This window comes from Somniosus microcephalus, chromosome 6 (assembly GCF_052327205.1).
Source record: "Somniosus microcephalus isolate GS21.2 chromosome 6, FLI_Smic_1.0, whole genome shotgun sequence".
Taxonomy (NCBI): Eukaryota; Metazoa; Chordata; class Chondrichthyes; order Squaliformes; family Somniosidae; genus Somniosus; species Somniosus microcephalus.
Genome location: NC_140992.1, coordinates 124,015,923 through 124,038,139, shown reverse-complemented (window position 1 = coordinate 124,038,139; position 22,217 = coordinate 124,015,923). Strand labels below are relative to the sequence as shown.

The 22,217-nt window shown below is 52.2% G+C and overlaps 1 protein-coding gene across 2 annotated transcripts in view; it reads right to left on the bottom strand.

The window, feature by feature from the left end:
* LOC147116053 (glypican-5-like) overlaps nt 1–22,217 on the bottom strand; it is a 1,060,675-nt gene that overhangs the window by 217,598 nt on the left and 820,860 nt on the right. For both annotated transcript variants that reach the window (XM_085990764.1, XM_085990765.1), the window contains one exon: nt 20,029–20,191. In XM_085990764.1, the coding sequence (XP_085846890.1) occupies nt 20,029–20,191 (163 nt within the window). The remainder of the gene's footprint in view (nt 1–20,028; nt 20,192–22,217) is intronic.

Genomic DNA, 22,217 nt, shown 5'->3' with positions numbered 1-22,217 from the left:
TGATGGGCCCTGATTGTGGGATTCCCTCAGTGATGGCCCTGATTGTGGGATTCCCTCAGTGATAGGCCCTGATTGTGGGATTCTCTCAGTGATGGCCCTGATTGTGGGATTCTCTCAGTGATGGTCCTGATTGTGGGATTCCCTCAGTGATGGGCCCTGATTCTGGGAATCTCTCAGTGATGGGCCCTGATTGTGGGATTCTCTCAGTGATGGGCCCTGATTGTGGGATTCTCTCAGTGATGGCCCTGATTGTGGGAATCTCTCAGTGATGGCCCTGATAGCGCGATTCTCTCACTGATGGGCCCTGATTGTGGGAATCTCTCAGTGATGGGCCCTGATTGTGGGATTCTCTCAGTGATGGCCCTGATTGTGGGAATCTCTCAGTGATGGGCCCTGATTGTGGGATTCTCTCAGTGATGGCCCTGATTGTGGGAATCTCTCAGTGATGGGCCCTGATTGTGGGATTCTCTCAGTGATGGACCCTGATTGTGGGATTCTCTCAGTGATGGCCCTGATTGTGGGAATCTCTCAGTGATGGGCCCTGATTGTGGGATTCTCTCAGTGATGGGTCCTGATTGTGGGACTCTCTCAGTGATGGGCCCTGATTGTGGGAATCTCTCAGTGATGGCCCTGATTGTGGGATTCTCTCAGTGATGGTCCTGATTGTGGGAATCTCTCAGTGATGGTCCTGATTGTGGGATTCTCTCAGTGATGGGCCCTGATTGTGGGAATCTCTCAGTGATGGGCCCTGATTGTGGGAATCTCTCAGTGATGGGTCCTGATTGTGGGATTCTCTCAGTGATGCCCCTGATTGTGGGATTCTCTCAGTGATGGCCCTAATTGTGGGAATCTCTCAGTGATGGGCCCTGATTGTGGGATTCTCTCCGTGATGGGCCCTGATTGTGGGAATCTCTCAGTGATGGTCCTGATTGTGGGATTCTCTCAGCGATGGGCCCTGATTGTGGGATTCTCTCAGTGATGGGCCCTGATTGTGGGATTCTCTCCGTGATGGGCCCTGATTGTGGGATTCTCTCAGTGATGGTCCTGATTGTGGGAATCTCTCAGTGATGGGCCCTGATTATGGGATTCTCTCAGTGATGGGCCCTGATTGTGGGATTCTCTCAGTGATGGCCCTGATCGTGGGAATCTCTCAGTGATGGGTCCTGATTGTGGGATTCTCTCAGTGATGCCCCTGATTGTGGGAATCTCTCAGTGATGCCCCTGATTGTGGGAATCTCTCAGTGATGCCCCTGATTGTGGGAATCTCTCAGTGACGGGTCCTGATTGTGGGATTCTCTCAGTGATGCCCCTGATTGTGGGAATCTCTCAGTGATGCCCCTGATTGTGGGAATCTCACAGTGATGTCCCTGATTGTGGGAATCTCTCAGTGATGGGCCCTGATTGTGGGATTCTCTCAGTGATGGCCCTGATTGTGGGATTCTCTCAGTGATGGTCCTGATTGTGGGAATCTCTCAGTGATGGTCCTGATTGTGGGAATCTCTCCGTGATGCCCCTGATTGTGGGATTCTCTCAGTGATGCCCCTGATTGTGGGAATCTCACAGTGATGTCCCTGATTGTGGGAATCTCTCAGTGATGGGCCCTGATTGTGGGATTCTCTCAGTGATGGGCCCTGATTGTGGGATTCTTTCAGTGATGGCCCTGATTGTGAGATTCTCTCAGTGATGGCCCTGTGTGGTAAACCACTGTCATACCTGTCTGTGTCTGTATGTGTATTCCACTAGGTACAGGTCTGGACATGCCTCGGCTGACTCCTCCCACTATTCCAGGTATATAAGTGACTACCTCCCAGTCCCTTAGTATTCTGGACGGGTCGACCACTCGAGACAAGACCTTCATTCTTTAGTTAATAAAAGCCTGATTGTTACTCGCTCAACTTCAGTCTTTTGAGTAATTGATGGCGCATCAATTTTATTAACTAAATTTTTTATAATGGAGAAGATCCTCACACCAGCATGCCTGGACCTGGACAGTCGGGAAGCGGACGCTTCCACCAAGTTTGCTCACTGGCTCACGTGCTTCGAGACATTCCTGACTGCCTCCACTGCGGTCGAAACGGATGCAGACAAACTGTCTGTCCTGTTCTCCAAGGTGAACCACCGAGTGTACTCAGTCATCCGGGACGCGACCTCGTACACAGCCGCCCTCCAGCTCCTCAAGACCCAGTACACGCGCCCTGTGAACGAAGTATATGCTAGGCACCTTCTGGGGAGTCGCAAGCAACAACCTGGGGAATCGACTGAGGAATACCTCCAAGCACTGTCCGTGCTTGGCCGGGCCTGTGGGTGTAAGGCGGTAACGCCCACTAAGTACACGGAGGAACTGATCCGGGATGCCTTCGTAGCGGGCCACAGGTCCAACTACACCCGACAGCGACTGCTGGAGCAGAGTGACCTCACCCTCGACAAAGCCTCCGACATCGCACTAACGCTGGACGCAGCCTTCCGGGGCATGGATGCCTACTCCTCTGCACCGTGGACGCCGCGGGGAACGACAACCTGGGACACGGTAGGACAGCCCCATAGCACCGTGCCACCCCAGCCACAGCCCAACAACGGCCCAACTACCGCAGCAGTGTCCCAAAGCCAGACAGCAGTATCCCAAGGCCAGAAATGCTACTTCTGTGGCCAGGCCAAACACCCCAGAGCGCGCTGCCCGGCGAAGAATGCAACCTGCTCGGGCTGCGGGAAAAAGGGACACTACGCCAGCGTCTGCAAGGCCAAAGCCACCCCGAACGCCAGCAGCGCCGCGTGTGGGCCGTGCGAGCCGCCATCTTGGGCCTCCCCAGCCATGTGCGAACCACCGCAGCAGCAGCCATCTTGGACGACTCCAGCCACATGGGAATCATGGGCGCCGCCATCTTGGACACCAGCCGGGATGCAGCAGACCGCCAACCCCCCCCCATCTGATACTCGCAGCGACACACCGACCCCTACGCTGGCCTCTGTGACGCTGGACCAAACGAGACCGCACCAGCTAGCTCGGTCCAAAATGGACGTTAAGGTAAACGGCCATGCAATAAACTGCCTTTTTGACTCCGGGAGCACAGAGAGCTTCATCCACCCCGACACGGTGCGGCGTTGCTCTCTCCCAGTCCTGCCTGCGCACCAGCGGATTTCTATGGCCTCCGAGTCCCAGTCAGCGGACATTGGCGGCTACTGCGTGGTGACACTAGTAGTAGACGGGACTGTGTTCAATAATTTTAAACTCCTGGTCCTGCCCGACCTCTGCGCTGCCGTTCTACTGGGGTTGGATTTCCAGTGCCACCTCAAAAGCGTTACGATGGCGTACGGTGGCCCCCTCCCCCCACTCACAGTCCGCAGCCAGCAGCCTCCAAATTGCCCGCCGCGCACTAGATGCAACCTCTCCACACTCAGAGTCCCACCCCCCCCACTGTTTGCTAACCTCACCCCCGACTGTAAGCCCATCGCCACAAAGAGCAGGCGATACAGTGCCGGGGACAGGGTTTTCATCAAAACCGAAGTGGAACGGCTCCTGAAGGAGGGGATTATTGAGGGCAGCTCCAGCCCCTGGCGAGCCCAGGTTGTGGTCGTTAAGACCGGCGAGAAACAACGCCTGGTCATCGACTACAGCCAAACAATAAACCGCTACACCCTGCTGGACGCCTACCCACTCCCCCGCATAGCTGACATGGTCAACCAGATCGCGCAGTACCGCGTCTTTTCGACCATTGACCTGAAATCAGCGTACCACCAGCTCCCCATCAGCCCTGAAGACCGCCAGTATACTGCTTTTGAGGCAAACGGCCGCCTCTATCACTTTCTTAGGGTTCCCTTCGGCGTTACCAACGGGGTCTCCGTCTTCCAAAGGGAGATGGACCGGATGGTCGATCAAAACGAGCTGCAGGCCACTTTCCCTTACCTAGATAATGTGACCATCTGCGGCCATGACTTGCAGGACCATGACGCAAACCTCGAGAAATTCCTCCGCACCGCCCAACTCCTGAACCTGACATATAACAAGGAGAAGTGCATATTCCGCACAGACCGCCTCGCCATCCTTGGCTGTGTTGTAGAACACGGGGTCATCGGTCCCGACCCGGACCGGATGCGTCCCCTTATGGAACTCCCACTGCCCCACTGCCTAAAAGCTCTGAAGAGGTGCCTAGGGTTTTTTTCCTACTACGCTCAGTGGGTCCCCTACTATGCAGACAAAGCCCGTCCGCTGATCAAGTCCACCTCTTTTCCCGTGACGGCAGAGGCCCGCTTAGCCTTCCACCGTATCAAGGAAGACATTGCCAAAGCCACCATGCACGCAGTGGACGAATCCATCCCCTTCCAGGTGGAAAGCGATGCGTCCGACTTCGCTCTGGCCGCCACCCTTAATCAGGCGGGGAGACCTGTGGCATTCTTCTCACGAACCCTCCAGGGCCCGGAGACCAGACACTCCGCGGTCGAGAAGGAGGCCCAGGCTATCGTGGAGGCTGTGCGTCATTGGAGGCACTACCTGGCCGGAAAACGATTTACCCTGCTCACTGACCAGCGTTCAGTTGCTTTTATGTTCAACAACAAGCAGAGGGGCAAAATCAAAAATGACAAGATCTTGAGGTGGAGAATCGAACTTTCCACCTACAATTACGAGATCTTGTACCGGCCTGGGAAGCTCAATGAACCCCCAGATGCCCTATCGCGTGGCACCTGCGCCAGCGCGCAGATCGATAGGCTGAGGGCCCTCCACAATGACCTCTGCCACCCGGGGGTCACCAGGTTCTTCCACTTCATCAAGGCCCGCAACCTGCCTTACTCCATTGAGGAGGTCAGGACCATGACCAAGAACTGCCAAGTCTGCGCTGAGTGCAAACCGCACTTTTATAGACCAGACAGAGCCCACCTGATAAAAGCCACTCGCCCTTTCGAACGCCTGAGCGTCGATTTTAAAGGGCCTCTCCCCTCCTCCGACCGCAATGTGTACTTCCTCAACATCATTGACGAGTACTCCCGGTTCCCGTTCGCTATCCCCTGCCCGGACATGACCAGTGCCACGGTCATTAAATGTCTGAACAGCCTCTTCACCCTGTTCGGTTTCCCCAGCTATATCCATAGCGACCGGGGCTCATCGTTTATGAGCGACGAACTCCGCCAGTACCTGCTCGCTAGGGGTATAGCCACAAGCAGGACCACCAGTTACAACCCCCGGGGGAACGGACAGGTGGAAAGAGAGAATGCAACTGTTTGGAAGGCTGCCCTACTAGCCTTAAAGTCTAGGGGCCTTCCGACCTCCCGCTGGCAGGAGGTGCTCCCCGATGCGCTCCACTCGATTCGGTCACTTCTCTGCACTGCCACCAATGCCACCCCTCACGAGAAAATGTTTGTCTTCCCAAGGAAGTCCACATCGGGGACATCGTTACCGCCATGGCTGACGTCCCCAGGGCCGGTACTACTGAGAAGACACGTGAGGGCCAATAAAACGGACCCCCTGGTCGAGAGGGTCGACCTCCTCCACGCCAACCCCCAGTACGCTTACATTGCGTACCCGGACGGGCGGGAGGACACAGTCTCCATACGAGACCTCGCACCCTCGGGGACCGCTGTAACCCACTACCCATTACCACCCCCCCCAACGACCCGATATCCAACCCCAGCAGCCGGCTCGCCTTGGACCGTCACCCACGAGGACTACACTCCAGGGCCCCAGCCTACACGGGACGCGACGCCGGAAGCTCCACCACCCCTGCCGTCGCCACGTCGATCACAGCGGCAGACAAGACCTCCGGAGAGACTCCAATACACGAACTTTTAAATACACTTCACCCCGCCGGACTCATTTTTAAACAAGGGGTGAATGTGGTAAACCACTGTCATACCTGTCTGTGTCTGTATGTGTATTCCACTAGGTACAGGTCTGGACATGCCTCGGCTGACTCCTCCCACTATTCCAGGTATATAAGTGACTACCTCCCAGTCCCTTAGTATTCTGGACGGGTCGACCACTCGAGACAAGACCTTCATTCTTTAGTTAATAAAAGCCTGATTGTTACTCGCTCAACTTCAGTCTTTTGAGTAATTGATGGCGCATCACCCTGATTGTGGGATTCTCTCAGTGATGGTCCTGATTGTGGGATTCTCTCAGTGATGGGCCCTGATTGTGGGATTCTCTCAGTGATGGTCCTGATTGTGGGAATCTCTCAGTGATGGTCCTGATTGTGGGATTCTCTCAGTGATGGCCCTGATAGTGGGATTCTCTGAGTGATGGTCCTGATTGTGGCAATCTCTCAGTGATGGTCCTGATTGTGGGATTCTCTCAGTGATGGGCCCTGATTGTGGGATTCTCTCAGTGATGGTCCTGATTGTGGGAATCTCTCAGTGATGGGCCCTGATTATGGGATTCTCTGAGTGATGGGCCCTGATTGTGGGATTCTCTCAGTGATGGGCCCTGATTGTGGGAATCTCTCCGTGATGCCCCTGATTGTGGGAATCTCTCAGTGATGGCCCTGATTGTGGGATTCTCTCAGTGATGCCCCTGATTGTGGGAATATCTCAGTGATGGCGCTGATTGTGGGATTCTCTCAGTGATGGGCCCTGATTGTGGGAATCTCTCAGTGATGGCCCTGATTGTGGGATTCTCTCAGTGATGGGCCCTGGTTGTGGGAATCTCTCAGTGATGGTCCTGATTGTGGGAATCTCTCAGTGATGGGCCCTGATTGTGGGATTCTCTCAGTGATGGTCCTGATTGTGGGAATCTCTCAGTGGTGGGCCCTGATTGTAGGATTCTCTCAGTGATGGGTCCTGATTGTGGGATTCTCTCCGTGACGGGCCCTGATTGTGGGATTCTCTCACTGATGGGCCCTGATTGTGGGAATCTCTCAGTGATGGTCCTGATTGTGGGATTCTCTCCGTGATGGGTCCTGATTGTGGGATTCTCTCAGTGATGGCCCTGATTGTGGGATTCTCTCAGTGATGGCCCTGATTGTGGGATTCTCTCAGTGATGGGCCCTGATTGTAGGATTCTCTCAGTGATGGGCCCTGATTGTGGGATTCTCTCCGTGATGGGCCCTGATTGTGGGGTTCTCTCAGTGATGGGCCCTGATTGTGAGATTCTCTCCGTGATGGGCCCTGATTGTGGGATTCTCTCAGTGATGGGCCCTGATTGTGGGAATCTCTCAGTGATGGTCCTGATTGTGGGATTCTCTCCGTGATGGGTCCTGATTGTGGGATTCTCTCAGTGATGGGCCCTGATAGTGGGATTCTCTCAGTGATGGTCCTGATTGTGGGATTCTCTCAGTGATGGGCCCTGATTGTAGGATTCTCTCAGTGATCGGCCCTGATAGTGGGATTCTCTCAGTGATGGTCCTGATTGTGGGATTCTCTCCGTGACGGGCCCTGATTGTGGGATTCTCTCAGTGATGGGCCCTGATTGTGGGAATCTCTCAGTGATGGTCCTGATTGTGGGATTCTCTCCGTGATGGGCCCTGATTGTGGGAATCTCTCAGTGACGGTCCTGATTGTGGGATTCTCTCCGTGATGGGTCCTGATTGTGGGATTCTCTCAGTGATGGCCCTGATTGTGGGATTCTCTCAGTGATGGCCCTGATTGTGGGATTCTCTCAGTGATGGGCCCTGATTGTAGGATTCTCTCAGTGATGGGCCCTGGTTGTGGGATTCTCTCCGTGATGGGCCCTGATTGTGGGATTCTCTCAGTGATGGGCCCTGATTGTGGGATTCTCTCCGTGATGGCCCTGATTGTGGGAATCTCTCAGTGATGGGCCCTGATTGTGGGATTGCTCAGTGATGGCCCTGATTGTGGGATTCTCTCAGTGATGGCCCTGATTGTGGGATTCTCTCAGTGATGGTCCTGATTGTGGGATTCTCTCAGTGATGGACCCTGATTGTGGGATTCTCTCAGTGATGGCCCTGATTATGGGATTCTCTCAGTGATGGTCCTGATTGTGGGAATCTCTCAGTGATGGTCCTGATTGTGGGAATCTCTCAGTGATGGTCCTGATTGTGGGATTCTCTCAGTGATGGGCCCTGATTGTGGGATTCTCTCAGTGATGGCCCTGATTGTGGGATTCTCTCAGTGATGGTCCTGATTGTGGGAATCTCTCAGTGATGGTCCTGATTGTGGGATTCTCTCAGTGATGGGCCCTGATTGTGAGATTCTCTCAGTGATGGTCCTGATTGTGGGATTCTCTCAGTGATGGGCCCTGATTGTGGGATTCTCTCAGTGATGGGCCCTGATTGTGGGATTCTCTCAGTGATGGCCCTGATTGTGGGATTGTCTCAGTGATGCTCCTGATGGTGGAAATCTCTCAGTGATGGCCCTGATTGTGGGATTCTCTCCGTGATGGGCCCTGATTGTGGGAATCTCTCAGTGATGGCCCTGATTGTGGGATTCTCTCAGTGATGGGCCCTGATTGTGGGATTCTCTCCGTGATGGGCCCTGATTGTGGGAATCTCTCAGTGATGGCCCTGATTGTGGGATTCTCTCAGTGATGGGCCCTGATTGTGGGAATCTCTCAGTGATGGGCCCTGATTGTGGGATTCTCTCAGTGATGGGCCCTGATTGTGGGATTCTCTCCGTGATGGGCCCTGATTGTGGGATTCTCTCCGTGATGGGCCCTGATTGTGGGATTCTCTCCGTGATGGGCCCTGACTGTGGGATTCTCTCAGTGATGGGCCCTGATTGTGGGATTCCCTCAGTGATGGGCCCTGATTGTGGGATTCTCTCAGTGATGGGCCCTGATTGTGGGAATCTCTCAGTGATGGACCCTGATTGTGGGATTCTCTCAGTGATGGCCCTGATTGTGGGAATCTCTCAGTGATGGGCCCTGATTGTGGGATTCTCTCAGTGATGGCCCTGATAGTGGGATTCTCTCAGTGATGGGCCCTGATTGTGGGATTCTCTCCGTGATGGGCCCTGATTGTGGGATTCTCTCAGTGATGGGCCCTGATTGTGGGATTCTCTCAGTGATGGGCCCTGATTGTGGGATTCTCTCAGTGATGGTCCTGATTGTGGAATTCTCTCAGTGATGGACCCTGATTGTGGGAATCTCTCAGTGATGGCCCTGATTGTGGGAATCTCTCAGTGATGGGCCCTGATTGTGGGAATCTCTCAGTGATGTGCCATGATTGTGGGAATCTCTCAGTGATGGTCCTGATTGTGGGAATCTCTCCGTGATGCCCCTGATTGTGGAATTCTCTCAGTGATGCCCCTGATTGTGGGAATCTCACAGTGATGTCCCTGATTGTGGGAATCTCTCAGTGATGGGCCCTGATTGTGGGAATCTCTCAGTGAGGGCCCTAATTTGGGATTCTCTCAGTGATGGTCCTGATTGTGGGATTCTCTCAGTGATGGGCCCTGATTGTGGGATTCTCTCAGTGATGGGCCCTGATTGTGGGATTCCCTCAGTGATGGCCCTGATTGTGGGATTCCCTCAGTGATAGGCCCTGATTGTGGGATTCTCTCAGTGATGGCCCTGATTGTGGGATTCTCTCAGTGATGGTCCTGATTGTGGGATTCCCTCAGTGATGGGCCCTGATTCTGGGAATCTCTCAGTGATGGGCCCTGATTGTGGGATTCTCTCAGTGATGGGCCCTGATTGTGGGATTCTCTCAGTGATGGCCCTGATTGTGGGAATCTCTCAGTGATGGCCCTGATAGCGCGATTCTCTCACTGATGGGCCCTGATTGTGGGAATCTCTCAGTGATGGGCCCTGATTGTGGGATTCTCTCAGTGATGGCCCTGATTGTGGGAATCTCTCAGTGATGGGCCCTGATTGTGGGATTCTCTCAGTGATGGCCCTGATTGTGGGAATCTCTCAGTGATGGGCCCTGATTGTGGGATTCTCTCAGTGATGGACCCTGATTGTGGGATTCTCTCAGTGATGGCCCTGATTGTGGGAATCTCTCAGTGATGGGCCCTGATTGTGGGATTCTCTCAGTGATGGGTCCTGATTGTGGGACTCTCTCAGTGATGGGCCCTGATTGTGGGAATCTCTCAGTGATGGCCCTGATTGTGGGATTCTCTCAGTGATGGTCCTGATTGTGGGAATCTCTCAGTGATGGTCCTGATTGTGGGATTCTCTCAGTGATGGGCCCTGATTGTGGGAATCTCTCAGTGATGGGCCCTGATTGTGGGAATCTCTCAGTGATGGGTCCTGATTGTGGGATTCTCTCAGTGATGCCCCTGATTGTGGGATTCTCTCAGTGATGGCCCTAATTGTGGGAATCTCTCAGTGATGGGCCCTGATTGTGGGATTCTCTCCGTGATGGGCCCTGATTGTGGGAATCTCTCAGTGATGGTCCTGATTGTGGGATTCTCTCAGCGATGGGCCCTGATTGTGGGATTCTCTCAGTGATGGGCCCTGATTGTGGGATTCTCTCCGTGATGGGCCCTGATTGTGGGATTCTCTCAGTGATGGTCCTGATTGTGGGAATCTCTCAGTGATGGGCCCTGATTATGGGATTCTCTCAGTGATGGGCCCTGATTGTGGGATTCTCTCAGTGATGGCCCTGATCGTGGGAATCTCTCAGTGATGGGTCCTGATTGTGGGATTCTCTCAGTGATGCCCCTGATTGTGGGAATCTCTCAGTGATGCCCCTGATTGTGGGAATCTCTCAGTGATGCCCCTGATTGTGGGAATCTCTCAGTGATGGGTCCTGATTGTGGGATTCTCTCAGTGATGCCCCTGATTGTGGGAATCTCTCAGTGATGCCCCTGATTGTGGGAATCTCACAGTGATGTCCCTGATTGTGGGAATCTCTCAGTGATGGGCCCTGATTGTGGGATTCTCTCAGTGATGGCCCTGATTGTGGGATTCTCTCAGTGATGGTCCTGATTGTGGGAATCTCTCAGTGATGGTCCTGATTGTGGGAATCTCTCCGTGATGCCCCTGATTGTGGGAATCTCACAGTGATGTCCCTGATTGTGGGAATCTCTCAGTGATGGGCCCTGATTGTGGGATTCTCTCAGTGATGGGCCCTGATTGTGGGATTCTTTCAGTGATGGCCCTGATTGTGAGATTCTCTCAGTGATGGCCCTGATTGTGGGATTCTCTCAGTGATGGTCCTGATTGTGGGATTCTCTCAGTGATGGGCCCTGATTGTGGGATTCTCTCAGTGATGGTCCTGATTGTGGGAATCTCTCAGTGATGGTCCTGATTGTGGGATTCTCTCAGTGATGGCCCTGATAGTGGGATTCTCTGAGTGATGGTCCTGATTGTGGCAATCTCTCAGTGATGGTCCTGATTGTGGGATTCTCTCAGTGATGGGCCCTGATTGTGGGATTCTCTCAGTGACGGTCCTGATTGTGGGAATCTCTCAGTGATGGGCCCTGATTATGGGATTCTCTGAGTGATGGGCCCTGATTGTGGGATTCTCTCAGTGATGGGCCCTGATTGTGGGATTCTCTCAGTGATGGGCCCTGATTGTGGGATTCTTTCAGTGATGGCCCTGATTGTGAGATTCTCTCAGTGATGGCCCTGATTGTGGGATTCTCTCAGTGATGGTCCTGATTGTGGGATTCTCTCAGTGATGGGCCCTGATTGTGGGATTCTCTCAGTGATGGTCCTGATTGTGGGAATCTCTCAGTGATGGTCCTGATTGTGGGATTCTCTCAGTGATGGCCCTGATAGTGGGATTCTCTGAGTGATGGTCCTGATTGTGGCAATCTCTCAGTGATGGTCCTGATTGTGGGATTCTCTCAGTGATGGGCCCTGATTGTGGGATTCTCTCAGTGATGGTCCTGATTGTGGGAATCTCTCAGTGATGGGCCCTGATTATGGGATTCTCTGAGTGATGGGCCCTGATTGTGGGATTCTCTCAGTGATGGGCCCTGATTGTGGGAATCTCTCCGTGATGCCCCTGATTGTGGGAATCTCTCAGTGATGGCCCTGATTGTGGGATTCTCTCAGTGATGCCCCTGATTGTGGGAATATCTCAGTGATGGCGCTGATTGTGGGATTCTCTCAGTGATGGGCCCTGATTGTGGGAATCTCTCAGTGATGGCCCTGATTGTGGGATTCTCTCAGTGATGGGCCCTGGTTGTGGGAATCTCTCAGTGATGGTCCTGATTGTGGGAATCTCTCAGTGATGGGCCCTGATTGTGGGATTCTCTCAGTGATGGTCCTGATTGTGGGAATCTCTCAGTGGTGGGCCCTGATTGTGGTAATCTCTCAGTGATGGGCCCTGATTGTGGGAATCTCTCAGTGATGGCCCTGATAGTGGAAATCTCTCAGTGATGGACCCTGATTGTGGGATTCTCTCAGTGATGGTCCTGATAGTGGGAATCTCTCAGTGATGGTCCTGATTGTGGGAATCTCTCAGTGATGGGCCCTGATTGTGGGATTCTCTCAGTGATGGCCCTGATTGTGGGATTCTCTCCGTGATGGGCCCTGATTGTGGGATTCTCTCAGTGATGGTCCTGATTGTGGGAATCTCTCAGTGATGGCCCTGATTGTGGGATCCTCTGAGTGATGGGCCCTGATTGTGGGATTCTCTCAGTGATGGCCCTGATTGTGGGAATCTCTCAGTGATGGCCCTGATTGTGGGATTCTCTGAGTGATGTGCCCTGATTGTGGGATTCCCTCAGTGATGGGCCCTGATTGTGGGATTCTCTCAGTGATGGGCCCTGATTGTGGGATTCTCTCAGTGATGGGCCCTGATTGTGGGATTCTCTCAGTGATGGGCCCTGATTGTGGGATTCTCTCAGTGATGGCCCTGATTGTGGGATTCTCTCAGTGATGGTCCTGATTGTGGGAATCTCTCAGTGATGGTCCTGATTGTGGGAATCTCTCCGTGATGCCCCTGATTGTGGGATTCTCTCAGTGATGCCCCTGATTGTGGGAATCTCACAGTGATGTCCCTGATTGTGGGAATCTCTCAGTGATGGGCCCTGATTGTGGGATTCTCTCAGTGATGGGCCCTGATTGTGGGATTCTCTCAGTGATGGGCCCTGATTGTGGGATTCTCTCAGTGATGGCCCTGATTGTGAGATTCTCTCAGTGATGGCCCTGATTGTGGGATTCTCTCAGTGATGGTCCTGATTGTGGGATTCTCTCAGTGATGGGCCCTGATTGTGGGATTCTCTCAGTGATGGCCCTGATTGTGGGAATCTCTCAGTGATGGTCCTGATTGTGGGATTCTCTCACTGATGGCCCTGATAGTGGGATTCTCTGAGTGATGGTCCTGATTGTGGGAATCTCTCAGTGATGGTCCTGATTGTGGGATTCTCTCAGTGATGGGCCCTGATTGTGGGATTCTCTCAGTGATGGTCCTGATTGTGGGAATCTCTCAGTGATGGGCCCTGATTGTGGGATTCTCTGAGTGATGGGCCCTGATTGTGGGATTCTCTCAGTGATGGGCCCTGATTGTGGGAATCTCTCCGTGATGCCCCTGATTGTGGGAATCTCTCAGTGATGGCCCTGATTGTGGGATTCTCTCAGTGATGCCCCTGATTGTGGGAATATCTCAGTGATGGCCCTGATTGTGGGATTCTCTCAGTGATGGGCCCTGATTGTGGGAATCTCTCAGTGATGGCCCTGATTCTGGGATTCTCTCAGTGATGGTCCTGATTGTGGGAATCTCTCAGTGATGGGCCCTGATTGTGGGAATCTCTCAGTGATGGGCCCTGATTGTGGGAATCTCTCAGTGATGGCCCTGATTGTGGAAATCTCTCAGTGATGGGCCCTGATTGTGGGATTCTCTCAGTGATGGTCCTGATTGTGGGAATCTCTCAGTGATGGTCCTGATTGTGGGAATCTCTCAGTGATGGGCCCTGATTGTGGGATTCTCTCAGTGATGGCCCTGATTGTGGGATTCTCTCCGTGATGGGCCCTGATTGTGGGATTCTCTCAGTGATGGTCCTGATTGTGGGAATCTCTCAGTGATGGCCCTGATTGTGGGATCCTCTGAGTGATGGGCCCTGATTGTGGGATTCTCTCAGTGATGGCCCTGATTGTGGGATTCTCTCAGTGATGGGCCCTGATTGTGGGAATCTCTCAGTGATGGGCCCTGATTGTGGGATTCTCTCAGTGATGGCCCTGATTGTGGGAATCTCTCAGTGATGGGCCCTGATTGTGGGATTCTCTCAGTGATGGCCCTGATTGTGGGAATCTCTGAGTGATGGGCCCTGATTGTGGGATTCTCTCAGTGATGGACCCTGATTGTGGGATTCTCTCAGTGATGGCCCTGATTGTGGGAATCTCTCAGTGATGGGCCCTGATTGTGGGATTCTCTCAGTGATGGGTCCTGATTGTGGGATTCACTGAGTGATGGGCCCTGATTGTGGGAATCTCTCAGTGATGGCCCTGATTGTGGGATTCTCTCAGTGATGGTCCTGATTGTGGGAATCTCTCAGTGATGGTCCTGATTGTGGGATTCTCTCAGTGATGGGCCCTGATTGTGGGAATCTCTCAGTGATGGGCCCTGATTGTGGGAATCTCTCAGTGATGGGTCCTGATTGTGGTATTCTCTCAGTGATGCCCCTGATTGTGGGATTCTCTCAGTGATGGCCCTGATTGTGGGAATCTCTCAGTGATGGGCCCTGATTGTGGGAATCTCTCAGTGATGGGCCCTGATTGTGGGAATCTCTCAGTGATGGCCCTGATTGTGGGATTCTCTCAGTGATGGGTCCTGATTGTGGGATTCTCTCAGTGATGGGCCCTGATTGTGGGAATCTCTCAGTGATGGGCCCTGATTGTGGGATTCTCTCAGTGATGGCCCTGATTGTGGGATTCTCTCAGTGATGGCCCTGATTGTGGGAATCTCTCAGTGATGGGCCCTGATTGTGGGATTCTCTCCGTGATGGGCCCTGATTGTGGGAATCTCTCAGTGATGGTCCTGATTGTGGGATTCTCTCAGTGATGGGCCCTGATTGTGGGATTCTCTCAGTGATGGGCCCTGATTGTGGGATTCTCTCCGTGATGGGCCCTGATTGTGGGATTCTCTCAGTGATGGTCCTGATTGTGGGAATCTCTCAGTGATGGGCCCTGATTGTGGGATTCTCTCAGTGATGGGCCCTGATTGTGGGATTCTCTCAGTGATGGCCCTGATTGTGGGAATCTCTCAGTGATGGGTCCTGATTGTGGGATTCTCTCAGTGATGCCCCTGATTGTGGGAATCTCTCAGTGATGCCCCTGATTGTGGGAATCTCTCAGTGATGGGTCCTGATTGTGGGATTCTCTCAGTGATGGGCCCTGATTGTGGGATTCTCTCAGTGATGGCCCTGATTGTGGGATTCTCTCAGTGATGGTCCTGATTGTGGGAATCTCTCAGTGATGGTCCTGACTGTGGGAATCTCTCCGTGATGCCCCTGATTGTGGGATTCTCTCAGTGATGCCCCTGATTGTGGGAATCTCACAGTGATGTCCCTGATTGTGGGAATCTGTCAGTGATGGGCCCTGATTGTGGGATTCTCTCAGTGATGGGCCCTGATTGTGGGATTCTCTCAGTGATGGTCCTGATTGTGGGATTCTCTCAGTGATGGGCCCTGATTGTGGGATTCTCTCAGTGATGGCCCTGATTGTGGGAATCTCTCAGTGATGGTCCTGATTGTGGGATTCTCTCACTGATGGCCCTGATAGTGGGATTTTCTGAGTGATGGTCCTGATTGTGGGAATCTCTCAGTGATCGTCCTGATTGTGGGATTCTCTCAGTGATGGGCCCTGATTGTGGGATTCTCTCAGTGATGGTCCTGATTGTGGGAATCTCTCAGTGATGGGCCCTGATTGTGGGATTCTCTGAGTGATGGGCCCTGATTGTGGGATTCTCTCAGTGATGGGCCCTGATTGTGGGAATCTCTCCGTGATGCCCCTGATTGTGGGAATCTCTCAGTGATGGCCCTGATTGTGGGATTCTCTCAGTGATGCCCCTGATTGTGGGAATATCTCAGTGATGGCCCTGATTGTGGGATTCTCTCAGTGATGGGCCCTGATTGTGGGAATCTCTCAGTGATGGCCCTGATTCTGGGATTCTCTCAGTGATGGTCCTGATTGTGGGAATCTCTCAGTGATGGGCCCTGATTGTGGGAATCTCTCAGTGATGGCCCTGATTGTGGAAATCTCTCAGTGATGGGCCCTGATTGTGGGATTCTCTCAGTGATGGTCCTGATTGTGGGAATCTCTCAGTGATGGTCCTGATTGTGGGAATCTCTCAGTGATGGGCCCTGATTGTGGGATTCTCTCAGTGATGGCCCTGATTGTGGGATTCTCTCCGTGATGGGCCCTGATTGTGGGATTCTCTCAGTGATGGTCCTGATTGTGGGAATCTCTCAGTGATGGCCCTGATTGTGGGATCCTCTGAGTGATGGGCCCTGATTGTGGGATTCTCTCAGTGATGGCCCTGATTGTGGGAATCTCTCAGTGATGGCCCTGATTGTGGGATTCTCTGAGTGATGTGCCCTGATTGTGGGATTCCCTCAGTGATGGGCCCTGATTGTGGGATTCTCTCAGTGATGGGCCCTGATTGTGGGATTCTCTCAGTGATGGGCCCTGATTGTGGGATTCTCTCCGTGATGGGCCCTGATTGTGGGATTCTCTCAGTGATGGGCCCTGATTGTGGGATTCTCTCAGTGATGGGCCCTGATTGTGGGATTCTCTCAGTGATGGGCCCTGATTGTGGGATTCTCTCAGTGATGGCCCTGATTGTGGGATTCTCTCAGTGATGGGCCCTGATTTGGGGATTCTCTGAGTGATGGGGCCTGATTGTGGGATTCTCTGAGTGATGGGGCCTGATGGAGGGTGGATGGAGTTAAGATACAGATCAGCCATGATCTAATTGAATAGCAGAACAGGCTCGAGTGGCTGAATGGCCTCCTCCTGTTCCTATGTTCCCTCGGTGAAGGACCCAGGTTGTGATTCCCTCATTGAAGACATCTTGTTGGAGGTTCTTGATTTGAGGGTACTTCCAACTTTACCCCAAGAGGGTACCTTTGATGGTGGACGTACTGTCCTCACAGAATAAAGGCTCTAACCTCTGGATCAGCCCAGACCCAGGTTGTCGTAGATCTTGCTGCCTGCTGTTGGACCCTCCTGAACTGCCCTAAATGACTACACTAATGGCAAACAGCTTAGTGATACATCTGCAAACACAGAACGAGTTGTGAAGACTGCCCTGATCCAGCCTCCAATGACCCTACAGGGAGAGTACGAGCAGATCACAACATGTCAGGGAGTGCAGCACATGGAGCTCACTGCTCTCTTCTGGACCAGCAGTATCCCAGGATCAGCACACTCAGGTAATGCTACACTCTCGCTCTGTGTGGCTCCCTCTGCGAAGCAGTGGGTGGTGGCGAGATTCCCTCCACGTAGGCAGTCTGTGTTTATTTAATGTACTGCAGTTGGAATCTGCGTTCAGTAAGCTCTGAAACAAACAAACCATAATCGGCTTTAACTTTCAATTTCCATTTGCTCAAAGGTTTTGTTTATTCACGTCTTATGGGCAGGGAGCATGGTGGAAATCTCTTAAGATGTTCTTCCATCACTTGAACAAACAGAGTGTGGTATTTAGACAGAGGCTGAGATGTAGTGTGTTTGTGGGCTGCGATGGTTCGCTTGTAGGGAGTCACTTTGCGAGTGTGTGCTGGTGTTGGGCAAGGGTCACCACCAGTGGCGAGTAACCGCAAAATTACCCCCTTAGACTCTCTCTCACCGACCTTTGTACCCCCAAGTGGGTGGGTGTGGCATGTTGTCCAATTTGAGTCTCGAACATCGACTTCACTACATTCCACTCTCTTCAGTGCAACAGTCAAAACAATTCAGCATGGAATTACCCTACTCATCAAGAGCAAAGCTCGTGTCAGGGTTTGTAAAGGTGATAGCTTTGGTTACAACGTTACAACAACCCCAGATCAATTCTTAGACTCGTTTAAAGTCCATTTGTGGCTCTGTTGTTTTCTTTGGCTTTGATACAGAGAGCAAATTGTTTGGAACATGTCTCTTCACTTCAGAAGAGGTTGATGTGATTACTCCAATTGACAGGGAGACAAAAAAAAGTAGGCAGCTGAGTGAAACTTGTCTCAGCCTTTTGGCCCAAAGCCCTGTGCCTTTCTCTCCTCGAAGCACACTTCCTAGTGGCCTTGTAGTCTCAAAGTTCATCACCGGTTTTCAAGCTTATGGCTGTTCCTCAAGAATCAAGGCTCATAGATCAACCCCTGCTGGAGCTCTAGTCTCAAACCTTGCTACCTACCTGCAGTCTTAGGGCGAAAAATTGGGTCACGCCCCTTTTGGGGCGCTAACTTCGCCGGGGCGCTACTTTTAGAGCCCAGAAAAACTCAGTGTCCCCCGTGCCATAAATTCAATGGTAGCACCCCAAGCAGGAGGCGCTACTGGAAGTGCTCCCCTCCCTCTTGGGGCGCTCTCATTGAATATCGCGGTGCTACGTGCAGCAGTGCCATGCGCGTCGGCACGTAGCGCCTCGATACTGCAGGCCTCCCTCCCCTGATTAAAGAGGAGGGGCCTAGTGCAGCATGCATCGGGACCCTCCTGGACCACCGGGGAGCCGGGTGCCGGGAAAAAAGCCCGGCACTCAAGAGGAGTGCCAGGCTGACCGATCACGGCCGGCACCCCACAGGAGGCAGTGAAAGGGGGCAAGTGCTGGCAGGCAGCCCCCCAAAAAATGGCCGCCTGACACCTGCCCTTTAATTTGTGCCGCTGCGGCCGCTAAAACACTCCACTAACCCTGTCGGACATAGCGCCCGGCGGTAGGTCAGGGGGCGCGAGCGGGGCGCTGCGCACCGTGATGACGTCATCGCCGGAGGCGCAGCACCATGGGGCACTACCGGCTACCGCCGCTATCCTCCCACTGAATTTTGCAGGGGGTGTTAGCAGCACCGCGCCCAGGCGCTAGGTGCCTTGCGCCCCGTTAGCTTCCCCTCGGGACGCGAACGGGAGGCGCAAAGCAACCCAATTTTTCCCCCTTACAGTTCACTACCTACTGCGTCTCCAGTCTAGACTCAGAGCTCAGCCTGCTGGGACTCCAGGGCCTCTGGACTCACCACCTGTTGGGACTCCAGTCTCAATGCTCACACCTGCTGGGACTCCAGTCTCAATGCTCACACCTGCTGGGACTCCAGTCTCAATGCTCAAGACTCTCTAACTACTGAGGATCCAGCCTCATGGCCCACCGCCTGCTGGGACTCCAGTTTCAGAGCTCAGTGCCTCCTGGGATGGAATTAGGCCTATTAACAACTAGCTGTTTATGTGCTCGCCAAATCTTATCTCAGTAGGAAACTCCCACCTCTCCCTCATGGGATAGTCCTCAGTTCTGGCAAGCTGTAACCAAGAAAGACGTTTGACATAGTAGGTTATACATTGTAGTAGAGAATGGTGGCATGCAGGTGCAAACTAATGATTCCCCAGCTATGTCCCACCATGGCGTCAACATGCCGCCCACCCAAAGAAGGTGATCATTGGAAAAAAAAACCTACAATTTGTCTGATGATTGCAGGCCTTCATAATGACTGCTAAATGCCAGGTCCACCAGTAACATACTGCAAAAGTGTATAGCCATCAGCCACTGTCTGAAGCTATGCTTTTGGATGGTTGAAATAAACTTGATGATGAGTTATCGCCTCCCATTGGACTTAGGCACCAAACATGATATCAAGAACTATTTGACCAATTTATCCAGCAGATTCCTGCAGCCTGTTCCAAACAGTCAGTACCTGAAGGACAAGACGCAAACATGAAACATCGCCACGAGTGAGTGACTGACAGGTTCGGAGAGCCAACATCGCTCAGTGCTGCCCTTAACCTAACCTACTAGAGCTTCAAATATTACCGTAAACATTCATTGACTAATGTACAGATATGAAATATCCTCCGCAGTTCCCAGACCCTAGGGAAGGTCACTGTGCTAGACTGCATCTATTTGTATCAGCGTGAAATGTGAGAGAGTTTCCATTATAATACTGCACTCAACAACTGCATGCTTGACATCCAACAGTTCTGTATGTATCAGATTAACCCCAAAGGTGGTCCGTACACCTCAATTTCACCGGATGTCATTTGGAACCATCTATCGGTGAGACAACTGCTTAAAAGATGCCACTTACGTGTATTCTTCTGACGGCTCACTTCTCCGCTTCCAGATCCTGTGCATCCATCTTCATCATCGCACTCCCCGCTCGATTCCGTGTCCTCTCCCTTGCCATCACCGCTGCCAGCTTCTCTCAAGGACCACTGCGCCGACTGCTTGGTTGCTTTGCCGCGCAGCATCTGATAATAAACAGAGAGGCAACTGTGAGGAGGAGGGCCATATCTGTAAGGGCTTAGAATTAAATCGCTGGTAGTCTTCTTCCCCAGCACTTGTCTGCCTGTCCCATTTACAGGACAGGCAGAGTTCACTCTCACTTATTGTCATGAAGCATTAATATCCAGGCTGGTATTAATGCAGCCACTATGGCTCTCCTGGCCAGCCTTTCACCTTCCAGTCTCTATAAACTCAAGTTTATCCAAAACTCTGCCGCCCGTGTCCGAATTTGCACCAAGTCCCGTTCACCTATCGCCCCTGTGCTTGCTGTCCTACATTGGCTCCCGGTCCACCAACATCTCAATTTAAAAATTCTCATCCTCGTGTTCAAATCCCTCCACGGCCTCGCCCCTCCCTATCTCTGTAACCTCCTCCAGCCCTACAACTCTCCGAGAATGCTGTGTTTCTCCAGTTCTGGCCTCTTGTGCATCCTCCACTCTCTTCACACCACCATTGGCGGCCGTGTCTTCAGCCATCTAGGCCCTAAGCTCTGGAATTCCCTCCCAAAACCTCTCCGCCTCTCCACCCCTCTCTGAGAATTCCCTACTTTAAGACGCACTTTTTTGACAAAACTTTTGGTCACCTGTCCTAATGTCTCCTTCCTTGGCCCGGTGTCAATTTCTGTCTGATTACGCTCCTGTGAAGCGCCTTGGGACGTTTTACCACATTAAAGATGCTACATCAACGCAAGTTTTTGTTGTATCATGGACATGCTGTGGGCATGAAAAGCAAATGTTATCAACACTACACCATTTGAAAAGATCAGCCCCTGATGACCTACTGGGTTAATGGTACCATGTGGTGTTGGACTGAGCCATCCAGACCAGGAAGTCCCAGGATGGACTCCTGACCTCTGCTGAGTTAGCTGATCTCAGTAGGAGGGGCTTCACAATTAACATCAACACCCTTGGACCACAGGAAGGGACAAATCAAACAGAACCCCTTCTCCAGGACACTATCCAGTGGTTCTTGCTTCAAAGAGCATGTGTATGGAGTTCCAGCTGTAATATCCCCTTGCTGGTGAATAGCCAAGAAATGCTCACAATCTAGGCTAGACATGAAGAATGACCACTTGGGTTAAGTACAGTAGGGTTGCTGTTGCTTGTAGAACCATGGTCCATCATGGCTTAGTACAACCAATTTTACAATTGGCCGCTACACAGTGGTCTTGCCCGCTCACTGCACAGATCAGGAAGTCACAGGCAACATACCTGCTAATTCCCCATATTTTAGGTCAGTAGGTATAGCTTCGCGCTGCTGGTACGTATTCATAAAACTGGCCCTAGCGTCTAAGGGAGGGCTCTTCTCTGGACCAATGCACCACCCACTCCCGAAAAAATAAGGTGATCAATGTCTCATACAGCACATCAGCATTTCCAGGAAAGTAAAGATATCATCTTAATGGTTATGCTAAAAATACTTTCAAACTATGGCTCAGAACCAGCTTTCTAAAACATTACATTTCCGGCTGTGATGAAATGCTCTGCTGAATAGCAGAATAAAGCGGCATAGTCATCTGCTAAAGTTGCAGCGCACACCTTTTGGTTTATAAAGTGATTCCACTGCTGGTTTAGTGGATTGGCCAAAGACCCCAGTCACCAGCAGAGACTTGCTTGAAGGCAACTGTCACAAAGAACTTTGGAGAACTGCCCGAAAATCGCCCGAGCGAGGTTATCGGAAGACAAACCCCAAAACCTTGTCTGTGGGGGCCGGGTTACAGAAATACAGGAGCCTTTCGTTCCCTGGTCCTCTGTATAAACCACTGTAGGTCTGATTTATATGTGACACGTTGCACTAGTCAAAAAGCTCACTGACTATCGTGACATCCAACTCCCAGTTTAAACAGTGCTATGTCTGAGCTGTACTCTGTGCATCAGGTGCTAGATTTATTAATGTAAACTGCCTTTTGACAATAAACTGACCAAAATAAAAAAAACAGACAAGCTATATGTTCAAGGCCATCTGTTTGTGGTTTTCAAGAAAATTGGATGG